This window comes from Bombus impatiens, unplaced genomic scaffold, assembly GCF_000188095.3.
Source record: "Bombus impatiens unplaced genomic scaffold, BIMP_2.2 scf_0896, whole genome shotgun sequence".
NCBI classification, from domain to species: Eukaryota; Metazoa; Arthropoda; class Insecta; order Hymenoptera; family Apidae; genus Bombus; species Bombus impatiens.
Genome location: NT_177315.1, coordinates 335,156 through 347,328, shown reverse-complemented (window position 1 = coordinate 347,328; position 12,173 = coordinate 335,156). Strand labels below are relative to the sequence as shown.

General features: G+C 41.2%; 1 protein-coding gene across 7 annotated transcripts in view; it reads left to right on the top strand.

Annotated features, from left to right (window-relative positions):
* LOC100746548 overlaps positions 1-12,059 on the top strand; it is a 24,899-nt gene extending 12,840 nt beyond the window's left edge. For 2 of the 7 annotated variants that reach the window (XM_012390829.3, XM_012390828.3), the window contains 11 exons: positions 2,237-4,811; positions 4,913-5,000; positions 5,132-5,282; positions 5,371-5,515; positions 5,607-5,654; positions 5,739-6,387; positions 6,468-8,420; positions 8,505-10,034; positions 10,122-10,365; positions 10,470-10,607; positions 10,670-12,059. In XM_012390829.3, coding sequence (XP_012246252.1) covers positions 2,548-4,811; positions 4,913-5,000; positions 5,132-5,282; positions 5,371-5,515; positions 5,607-5,654; positions 5,739-6,387; positions 6,468-8,420; positions 8,505-10,034; positions 10,122-10,365; positions 10,470-10,607; positions 10,670-11,127 — 7,668 coding nt within the window. In that variant the 5' untranslated portion in view covers positions 2,237-2,547 and the 3' untranslated portion in view covers positions 11,128-12,059. Of the gene's footprint in view, positions 1-2,236; positions 4,812-4,912; positions 5,001-5,131; positions 5,283-5,370; positions 5,516-5,606; positions 5,655-5,738; positions 6,388-6,467; positions 8,421-8,504; positions 10,035-10,105; positions 10,396-10,469; positions 10,608-10,669 lie in introns of those variants that run through there. The other 5 variants (XM_033323301.1, XM_012390832.3, XM_012390830.3 and 2 more) reach the window with 5 other exon arrangements.
* The last annotated feature ends 114 nt before the right edge of the window (positions 12,060-12,173 follow it).

Here is a 12,173-nt window from a genome sequence, read left to right as displayed (position 1 = left end):
CCGGCCAATGCCTCGTATCTTTTATATCCGATCGGCTGTTTACGCAATTCGAGTTCGGTGGAGGATATTGACAATACTAACTCATTAGGTGCGCGCGTCGTACACACAAGGTGGTAGAACACGCAGGCACATTTGGCGCAAGTTGAGCCGCACGTGCGGACTCGACACGAGCTGGCAAATGCGTATCGCACTGCTCCTAACGTTTCTTCAAAAGGAATCTTCTCGTCACTTCCGAAATCGCACGCAACAATCTCGGTTTGTTGCGTTTTTTATTCTCTTTGCTTAGGATATACGATCTCTTACGGCCAGGAAACTCGGTTATCGTTGGGAGAGAAAAGTGCAACACCAAGTGATTCATCGTTGTTCGTACGATTGCGTACTGCGTCGTTTCCTTCGCAGCTGTTATATGCAACCATATTTTAGCAATGGCGAATTCCCTAACAGATCGCAATAGGATATAGTGTATGCTTTCCATCATCCTGTTCGTCTTTTGATCTTTTTAAATATATGAATTTTTGTTCAGGACAGTTGGCGAACGATTTTTAACACCTTTAAGCGTTTATAGTATTACAACTACACTGCCGATTTTATGCATTTATAGGAAATGTAAAGGTGCAAAATCGAACAGAATGCAGATAATATGAAAAATAAAATATGCAAAGTATAGCGCCTTCTATAACGGTTGGCGGGCAAATTTACATTTTTCGTTATATTCTCAAAAATATGAATTTGCATAAAAATCCACAGTCTAGTTATAACGATAGAATTATTATTATTAAATTATTATTTAATTATAATACAGATAGAATAGTTTGTGCGAATAGCGTACGAACGGTCTTAAAATTATCAGTTTACTTTAAAGATTCACCTAGAATAATACGTTACAGTATCATGGTTATTGTACTACAATATACTACATACATATTACACACATGATACTACAATATATTGATAAATTACACGAACATTAATATTATCTCACTATCATTATATTGCATAAATTGCGTTTGCTTCTTGTGAAATTTCAGTCTTTAGATATTTTCGTTATTCTGTATAAAAATTATTATATCCACTTCATAAGTTTGTCGAGAACAATAACTTTGTTTACTGTATACAGTGTACCTATATAAAGATACTTTCAACGAGCATGATCCATTGTGATCATTTTATATCCCTAAGAAGCATCAATGTACGATTTGCAACCAATTTTATTTAATTTATTCTATTTAAAATATTTATTTATTGCTTAAGACTGATTTTCTAGAAAACGTTAAAAATGGGCAAACAATATTTGTGCAGTATGCCATCGACATATTAATTAATTAGTTTCAAGTATATTAAACTTACGATCAGTGTTATTTAATGGTACATACTTTCATACGACTACCAAGGTTTCATACCATGAAAGCGAAATGTAGAATCTGATAAAAGAAAAAAGAGGAACACTTCATTAGAAAGTAGCCATTGTATGTGAATTTTGTCAACGATAGTCGATGAACGACTCTGGTATTAAATAATAGAAGACATGATAATTAAACGTATTAAACGCTTTCCATCGATTCACGGTCTAATCTAAATTGATTTTATCTCGGAATTGCGAACCGGTTCCACAGCGAAGGATATCATTGTTAAACGCGATCAGAAATTATCATTTCGATCATTTTTCCCTTTCTCTTGTCGATATTGCTATCGTAATTAAATACTTAAGACATGAAATACCGCTTGGTTCCTTTCTCCCATTTCCTTTTCACCGTTGCTAAGTATCTCAGCTTTCACGATATCGAAACAATCGTGAGCCCATTCGATAGATCTTTATACAGATTCGTGGAAAACCGTATCTATTAGATAAGCATTAGTTTTATCGAACGATTGGAAACGTTTTTCTGGATCAATATCTTTAAATATTCCATGGCCACGTCATGAACGATGAATAATTAATACCCTTTGAGAGATGTTTGGATTAGGGTACGTAGCCAACGACACGTTCAATCGTTTTCCTAATGTTATCGTCGAATTTTTCAAGGAATCTTTTCTCAGAACTCGTCTGCACTGAAGCAACATGCGGCGACTTTTTCAAGAAACTTGGAACAGCGACAAGAGATTGCTCGATGGTGCTTCAGCGAAGACGAGCCCTTACACTATACGTTTTGTTCAATCGAATGTCGTTAAAAACTTATTATCGATGGAGACTTACTATCTCGAGACTAACAGAAGATTCGCCGATTATATGTTGCAGCCTATGGTTCAGAATCCTCAAATAGCGGAATCGAAGAGCGTGGTATCCCGTCAAGCAGGGCGAGGATAGCCATCCCATCCTAACTCTCTCGAGTTTCCAGTTGGCGTGATTGAAAGGCCTCCAAGACGTCGACTCCGTCGGTGATCAAGTTATCGGGGGGTGGAACAGGTGGAGGTGGGGAGCAATTGTCCCCAGGGCCTGGCCCACCTCCCCCGCCGTCCCCAACCGAGCATACCGATGCTCACGAGAACGATGGTGCCACCGTCGCGTCAAAACGCATTGAAAGCTTTCCACAGAGTGCTGAAACCACCATGAGCTTCGTCTTAAAGTTGGGCACCGTAGAAACATCCCTCGAGAAGAAGAACTGTAGCAGCAGTCAGCCGTCCTCGTCGGTGAATCAGGAAACATCGAACCAGACGGGAACCGACGATGCCGGCGGCAAACCACAGATCCTTCAATGTTTGGAGAGCGCCGCAGAAATTCCAGCTGGTCATGTTATTTCCTTTTCCACCGTGAAATCAGTTAGCGTTACCTATCCAGTAGCAAAAGCCGTTAGGGAGGTGCAGAGAATCACTGGACCTCAAACGAATACCACCCAGGTGCTGTCGACTCGCGTCATCTCTCAGAAATTACCGTCGTCTAGCCATCAAACGCAGCCCGCGCCTTTAACGCTGAACGCATCCTCCAACGTAACCCATGTTCCGGTAAACGCTCAATCTTTATCATCTCCAGGTAGCGGAGTAGCACATGTGTATCCTTTGCAGCATGCCACAGTATCCACGCAGAGCAAACAGCAAACTAGAAATCAGGTGGTCGTCACCTGTGAGGGCAAGCAACAACAGCAACAGACGACCACGATATCTAGTTTGCAGGCTAGCATGCCTTTAAAAGTTCAACCGGTCCCTTCGCAGCTTGTCGTAAGCAACAACGCGGTTAGAGCCATCACTACCGCGACTTCGTTGCCCAACATTCAAAGGATACACGTGAAAACGCAAAATCTCGTCGGACAGGGTCAGACGGTTAACTTGCAGAAAGTGAAGGCTGTGACGAATGTCAGTCAAGGGGTAACCGTGCAGAGGAACTCCGTACCTAGGATACAGACCGCACAGAAGAGCCAAATGTCGTCGACTGGTGCCGCTCAAACCACCCAGTTTGCTGTTAATCAAGTCACGAACAATACCAACGTACAGAGAGCCCAACAACAAGGGAATTCGACGCTTCAGAAAGCGCAAGCAAACGCCGCGAACACGCAGAAAGTAGCGCAGGTCTACAATAATCAAAAGGTATCGTCGCAGATGTTAAGTAGCCATCCGAATCATAAAGCACAACTACAACAGATACCGGGTAATCAACAGCAGGGATTACAGAAATTACAGGTTCAGTCACAGAAGACCGTGACTGTGCCTAGGCAGCAATCGAACGCTGCGGCGGTGAATAACGTCCAAAAATGTGGCAACTCCGTAGCTGGTATGCAGAAGGTACAAGTAATGGGGCAAGTACAATGTCAGCAACAGTTACCGCAGGTTCAGAAACACGTGCAACAGGTTCAGCCGCCGACGCAGCATCAGAGATCGCAAACTGCGACGGCTTTGCAAAAGTCTCAGACTGCGACCACGGTTAATTCCAGCAGAGTACAATCTTTCGCGAGCGCTTGCAAGAGTAACAGCGTTCCAAATATCAATAAAACGCTCCAGAACGCCAACTTATTAACCGTAAACAAACAACCAGTGATCCCACAGCCACAACAATCGCAGCAAGTACATATCCAGAACTCGTCCCAATTGCAACAACAGTTGCTACAGCAAACTTCGCAAGCACAACAACAATCGCAGCAACAAGCGGCGCAGAAACAACAGTCTCAGCAGCAACAACAAGCGAATACGAATCCACAAACACAGAAAAGTCACAGTATTACGAATGTTCATCAAAAGGTTGCGACGATCGCCGCGACCATCCCCAATAACCAACGAACTCAGGTAGTTAACTCCAAGATTCAACAACAACAGATGGTCATGAGAGTAGGTGTGACGAAGAATCAAGCGCAAAATTTACAGCAGAGCAATTTGAAAAGTAGTGTACCTCAGAAAATTGCAAATACCGTAAAAACTTCAAACTCGCAGAACGTCGTGCAACAGTCGTTGCATAGAAATGCGAATGCGCAGCCAGTAAAAATAATTCAGCAACAACAGAACGTTATAGGGCCGCAGAATGCTCAAAAACAGCCTGGATGCATCAAAACGATACCTCCTCAAAAACCAGCTCAAAGGAATCACACGCAAAAGGTAGCCGGTATTAAGACCTCTCTAAATACAAACATAACTGCGGTGAAAGGTCAAGGTCCGGCAACTGCGATCGCACAAAAGGCAAGCATCAAAACCTTGCTTCCTCAACAGACTGTTGCCACGAATATGTTGATGCATAAAAATCAGCCGATTAAAATACAGCAGCAAGCTATACAACAAAAACAACTTATTACAACGTCACAGTTTTCCCAGCAAGTTAGACAACAATCTGGACAAGTAAAGACGTTACTGCCAGTAACTAGCATGGAACCTCGCAAAGATGTTGAGAATAAGTTAGTGTCTATTTCTGTCACTTATATATTCGTTGATCTTTTATTTCACCCCGTGCGCACGTTCTATATCAATTGAATAATTAAATTTATTATTTTTCTAGAATCGAACCCGAGCTGCGCGAATCTAAAGAAGACGAGCGTCAACAACGTCCTATAACTCCAATTATAAGAATACCTCCGCCTTACGAGGTAACACATATATCCGTAGTAAACATAACGCGAAGTTTAATAACGAATCTTCAGTGCCATTTTTGCAGTGTACACTGTTGCATTTTGTAGTCTGTATAGTTGTTCCTAGAACACGTAATTCTTGATTATAGTGTCTTCAGTACGTCCTACAGGATCACAATTATGGGGCACCACCACCACGAACACCGTCACCTCCGTCACCCCCATCTCATGCAAAACAGCCTATCAACGGTGCCGGAAGTTCGTCTACGACTTCTCAGCATCCTTACATTTATGGAAAAGGTACGAAGTCCTACTAGCTACTTGATTAGACTCACAATAACAATGAAAGCCGTGTATTTTTCATGCGACTTTGTGTTATTCATCATAGTTGTTAGTGGCGCTAATATGGACGACGATGCAGCCAGTGCTATCAGTAGCGAAATAGGCAGGGACGCAGAATTGGAAGGCGAAGAAACCGAAACTGCTCCCGAGGGTGAAGGGGATGATGAAGACAGTGTTACTAGATGTATATGGTAATTATTTGTATTAAAAAATATATTAATTCATATTTATATATTGTATATTATATTATATATTCATATTTAAAAATTTGTTCATTTCTAGTGACTTTGAACACGATGATGGATACATGATCTGTTGTGATCGTTGCTTGTAAGTTTAAGTTGTGACGTTTAAGATATTTAATGGAATTCAGCTCAGTGCGCTGCTATAGCAAGTGTAAATTTTTCATTTCAGAGTTTGGCAACACGTTGATTGCATGGGTATAGATCGTTCTAACATTCCTGACGAATACCTCTGTGAGATTTGTCGACCGCGACGAGTAGATAGGCAAAGAGCTCGTGCTTTGCAAATGCGTAAACGCGAGGAATTGCTAAATTCAGATACATCATCCGATACATCGTCCACCAGTTCGGCAGATACCGACGTTGGGGTCAGTACGATTCCCAAGAAACGAACTTTGCAACAACAAATTCCTCGACGAAAATCCGAACCTCCGCAAGTAAGACGACTGAACAACAATAACAACAACAATAATAATAACGTCGCGAAAAGGCAGAGGAGAGATTCTCATCCGAGACAATCCAGTGCTGTTCGTAAAAAAGAAGCTACAAAGCGAGGCCCGGGTAAACGCAAAGCTAAACGGAGAATGAGTTTGGAAGATAAAGAAGAGGAAACTCAAGATACGTGGAACTCCAACGTCGCGCCACTAAGACAGTGGATCGAACGTTACGAGGAAGCAGTGACAAATCACTATAGTCCAGAATTACGAGCCAGGATATCATCTATCAAAGTAAATGGTACACACAGTGATTTGAGACAGAGTAACATGAATGTCATTGCCACCGGAAAGTGTAGGCTCAACGTACATAGTAACAACGTTAGGGTAAGTATTTTTTCGAACAAGGACAGTTATTTTTTAATGAAAATAAGTATCTTAAAAAATTTTTTACTCTTCTTATATAGTTTCTGGTAGCAACGATGTATCTCCCACCAAACACACCCGTCGTTGAATTACGAGGAAAGTATATGTTAAGTACGCAACATCGACCGTCCTATCCTCAAGGAAGGCATCATACTCAGAGACCCGGACCCTTTGTATTCTTTTATCGATTACCACGAGACGGAACAGAAGTCTGTGTAGATACAAGAACGTATGGAAACGATGCTAGATTTGTGCGACGTAGTTGTAAACCTAACGCGGAAGTGAAACATTGTATAGAAAAAGGAACGTTACATTTGTATATTGTGACTACAATCGCGATTGAGAAAAATGCCGAGATTACGATCCGACACGAACAACATGATCTCTTGCTATCCCCTAATCCAAATAGCCCTATGATGCCCATTGTCTGTGCGTGTAATAACCCGAGGGAATGTCAAATAGTGTCTCTAAATCAGTTGAATAGAAGAGGAAGCAACGGAGCATTGGCTGAGAATGCAGATGGCCGAGAGCGGAGACGAAGGGGTAGACGAAACACAATTTGCGAGGACAGCGATTCCTCGACCGTGATATCCAATAATACTGTCATCACGCAACCTGCACCACCGCCGACGACAGTGTCATCATCGGTATCCGCGCCACCAAGAAGAACAGTTACAACCACCGTTGCAAATACGGTGCGCCAAATACCTAAAGAGGAACCGCTGACGTTAGTGCAACAGCCGCAAACTTCTCCGAATTTAAGTCAACCAATAGTGCCAGAGACTAAGAAAGACAAGAAGAAGATGACCAGAGAAGAGAGAAAGATGGAAGCTATTATGAAAGCTTTCGAGAGGCTCGAGAAAGCGGAACAAAGGAAACAAGAAGTTCAAGCACGAAATGCACAGCGGAAGGAGTCTGGTGGTACGCATAGCGATAACGAAGATAGTCATAGCGTCACGATACAAACAAAGCAGAAACAACAAAATTCCGATAGACCTTTAAGGCGGAAGAGAAGAAAGGGTAGAGCAAGGACTACTAGTACTTCTCAATCGCAAAGTAGCAGTCGAAGAACTAGATTGAATTCCGCGGATTCGGACGAATCGTCCGGAGAAGAAAGCAATTCGATGCAATCACCACCTTTGTTAAACCAAAATCATTCGCAAAGTCGAGATGCTCCTTATCACCTGCATACTCCTGCCAAAAGCACGAACGAAAGCGTGACTACAGCTGGTCATCAAGGAATACCAACGGCTGCTGGTTTACTGTTGGCTTTAGCAAATTCTAACGCACCCGGACCGAGTTCGCCTCCTTTGCAACAACCAACGCCAGTTAAAAGTCCAACCTGTGACAGCGGTGCAAGCAGCAGCTCCCAAAGTTCAACTCCATCCACTCCTTTATCCTCGGCTTGCTTATTAGTCGCAGCAGCGGTTGGTCCTCTAGCTCCTGGCTTTAAATTTCCGAAAACCAAGAAAGTTCTAATGAATGAATGGTTAAAAGAGTCACCCGATCCACCGCAAAGCAATATATCTCAGATCTCACCGTTACCAGCATTACCACCGGCTTCTGCGACGAATTCGATAAATCCTCTTTGCAGGTCTTCGGATTTTTCTTTACCGACGGACTCATCCGCAGAATTCTTAACGCAGAGTTATGCAGCCAAAAGTTTAGCCACTCTTGTGCAGGCGGCGAATTCGGTATCTGGAATATGTGATTCACCGCCACAACGCAAACAACAGGCAATCAGTGGAAATACGATTTGCCCTGTTTCTACGGGATCTGCCAAGAAAAGATGGTTACGTCAAGCCATTTCTGAAGAATGTGATTCACCAAATAGTCGACCGGAGAGTCCGCCGGCCAGTGAAATGGTAGCTCCACCGAAGAAAAGAAGAATAGCTAGGGAAAGTTTATCGTCAGACAATTACACTCCACCCACTACACCTACTATGTTAGTCCCTGAGTCCACTCCGAACAATAGATCTTTGTGTCCTGTTGAAGTGAGTTGCTGTTTGATTGTATGTTGAAATGTTTTTTTGTAAATTAATAGGAATTTGATTTCTTAATTAAACCATTTTTTTCAGGACGATTTCATCGAGCACCTACAATCCTCGTTGGTTGATCAGAATGAAGAAGGTCACACGGCAACAGAATCTGTAAAGCAAGAGGTTGCCTCACACGAACACGCGAATTCAAACGAGGCCGTACGACAAAAACTTTCGATAGATATTCCACAGGATTTTCATCTCAAAACTGTAAAATCCGAGAAACATTTAGTGATAGACACTTCGATAATGAAACAAGAGAACATCGGGGTGAAGAAGGAAGAGAAAGATGAAATGGATTGTGACACTTACATGCACTTGGAGTCAAAATCTTTTATCAAGAATGAATTGCGATCTGTTAAAAACGAACCGGTTGGCCATCAGAAAAATAAGAGCAAGAAGGAATATATTATAAAGAAAGAAGAGAATTTGGATATGGAAAAAGGTACCGTCGAGATAGTCGATCAAAACGAAGGAGACACAGAAATGGAAGATTTCAGCTCTCCAGTCGCTGTTATGGAATCGGATGCAATTCTGAAGGAACGCGTGGCTGAGATGAAACTAGAATTCGGAGGTAGTATAAGTGAGATGGTTAAAGTTGAAGATGATAAGTGTGATGATGATAAAAGATCCGAAGACGCGAAGTGCGAAATGAAATCTGACGACAACATGTCGATCGATGAGTTTGACGTTGAAGCTCAAATGAAGAAAATTACTGGCGACGATGGAAATGATTATAAGGAAAAAGTAGATACTAGTTCGGAGAAGGATAAAAGCATGGATGGTATTGAGGGTTTGATGGAGAGCTCCAAAGAAGATTCCGAATCTGAGGATAAAGAAATAGATGATGTGAAATACGAGTCGCCAACGTTCAAATCATTCAATTTAAACCACGAGGGAAAGTTATTCAAAGAATTTGGAAGCAAACCCGAACCAGAATGTATCATTGACAATAGCATTAAAGAAATCGAACAGAGCCAGGAATCTCAGAAAATTGAACAACCGTCCGCGTTCGTTACTTCATCCGAAGAATCCATTTTTGAGTCTGTGTCTTCCAACATGGACACAGAATCTATCACAGAACCACCAAAGAGTTTCCATTCCATTCCACCATTAAGTGAACGAATTCGTAAAAAGACAGAAGCAACAAGTGCTCCAAAAAGCCAATTAAATTTTGAAGCAGCTATTATCGAATCTACCATTGATATGGAGACAGAAGATGAATCCAAAAATGGCGAACAAAAGTCTATGCTCTCGACGGCGTTAAGGGAATTGCTGGAAGCTAAGTTGGATGATCTAACAAACGAGAGCGCTAAAGAAGAAGTGATAGAAGAAAATAATACACCATACATCGAGCCAAAGTCTGAAACTTCTGAGCAGATTATAGAGATACAAGAGTGTACGACAAAACCAACCCCTCAAAATGTTCACAATGAAGAAACTCCAGTAAAAGAGGAGGAAGCTCCGCCTAAGGAAATCAAACGATTAAAGGACCCGAGAACTGTCGTTCCAAATAGTATGCCAGCTCCTGCATTTAAACCCGAAACAATCCCTCCTGTTAAACGAAAGGTTAGAATAACTATAGAATAAAATTTCTACTTCGAAGTTATTCTACCATGTGTTTCTTGTTTATTCAAAAGTAATTTACTGTTCTAGTTGTCCATATCAGAATACCGTAAACGCAAACAGCAATCGTCTGGCACGCCTCCAGAACCTGAACCATCGAGTGATGCTTCTACAACAGATAAGGGAGGAGCTAGAGGTAGATCAGACAGTGCGAGCAGTGGAACTTCGTCGCTCAGTTCCGATGAGGAAGGTTCCAAAATCTCATTATCTCTTGATGTACCGACCTTAACCACATTACCGCTTTTCACGAACGTGGAAGGCGAGGAAAAGAAAGGTTAATATAGAGGATACTAAGAGGTTTAAGGTTGAGATAATAACAATAGGTTTAAGCGTCAAAAATTATAAACTATTTTGTCAAAACGTTTCATACTCTTATAGGTGGTGAGGAAGGGACAATTGGTTGGTCTGCCGCGCCAACTTTAGTCGAACGTCAAAGAGAAAATCTTACAGAAAGATTGAAACGAGAATTTGGATTGTTCCTCAGCGACGACGAAGAGGAAAGAGCTCGCAAACATGGTAAATATTACTATTCTCTTTTGCCATTTCATTACTTTTTACATGACTGTAAATCGTTACAGGTTTAACGGCGGAGGCAATACTGAAAGCGCGTAAAACATCTCCGCCTCATCCTACTGTATCGAATACTCCACCAGGTTACCCGGTACCTCAATTGCCTCCTCAACCCTATATACCTCCTCCAGGATCTGCATCCATCCATTATTCTCAGTTCCAAGCTAAACCTTGTCCCGTTCAGTACCCAAACTTCACAGTTCCACAGAATTCTTCGCAACAAGTCTATTCGAACGCTACACCTCAGACATCTGCAAATAAACAACCACAACAATTCTTAGTACCCCAAGCGTCTCAAGCACCACCAGGCTCAAATCCGTATCCTCCCCAGTTTATTCCGCCGTCTACCACAGCAGTATCGATCTCCAAATATACGCCTGTTACACCGCCACCTGGAAATCAAATGTATCCTGCATCTGGCCAATCACAGAAACAGTTTTATAATCACCCGGCACCAAGGTCTTAACCCACATAAAAGGTAGCGTTGTCGAAAAGTTTTTAGTCTGGAAAAATTTTTATTAGACTTCGTCGGATCGCGAGTTAATTTGTCGATTGGTTTCGAACAAAAGCGAAACTCGCAGCTGGTCGCTTAATTCCATTAGATTAAAGTGTTAAGTTATCCTCCCTGGCCTGAGAGAAGGGAAGGGGGTGAAACAAGATATCTTGAGTGGAACAGAATATAAATTCACGATCTCTTCTATTTAACGTCATTCGTGTTATAGCAAAAGGGTATTTAGATTATATGATAAGATGATAATTCGTGCACGCAACTGACAGTAAATCAGAAGAGACTCGTGATACCAGGTGCTACACTGTTCTCTCTTGTATTAAAAACCTTTATGTGCGTACATCGTTGATTGTGAAAGGAGAAACAAGGAATATTAATACTACTGATGGTTTCGGAGACGCACTCGATGGAATTTGCGTGGCCTAAAGTGATAATTAAGTATTTTAAACAGAAAAAAAAAGAAATCGAAAGGAATGAAAGAAAATAAAACGTAATGCTCTCACGCATTATATGACCGTGTTTAAGGAAACTACTGGCATCTAAGCATTATGGCCAAAAGTGTATCGTACGCCGCGTACACTTTTTATATTGGAGAAGTGGTGCCCTAAAAAACGTTTATATATAGCACTAGTCCAATTGTGGCGAAATTGTAACAAAGCTGAAATTAATCCGAATGATAATCGTGATATTCAGAGCCCACATCTGACAGTTATATATATTATATATGTATACACACATACACAAAAACAGATACACAAAATGTGCATACCAATATTATACGATTTTTCTGTAAATATCATTTGCATATATGCATAATATAACGGTGTCGAAATGTACATTTAAGTTAAAGATCGAGGGAGAGATACAAAAAAAAATTCAAACACTGTGCTGTGAGTTGCAATTTTTATTTTTATTTTCATGTTTTATTTTTTCTTTTCTTCTTTCTTTCTTTTTCTTCTTTTTTTTTTTTTTTTTTTTTTTTTTTATAAAAAAAAAAAAAAAAA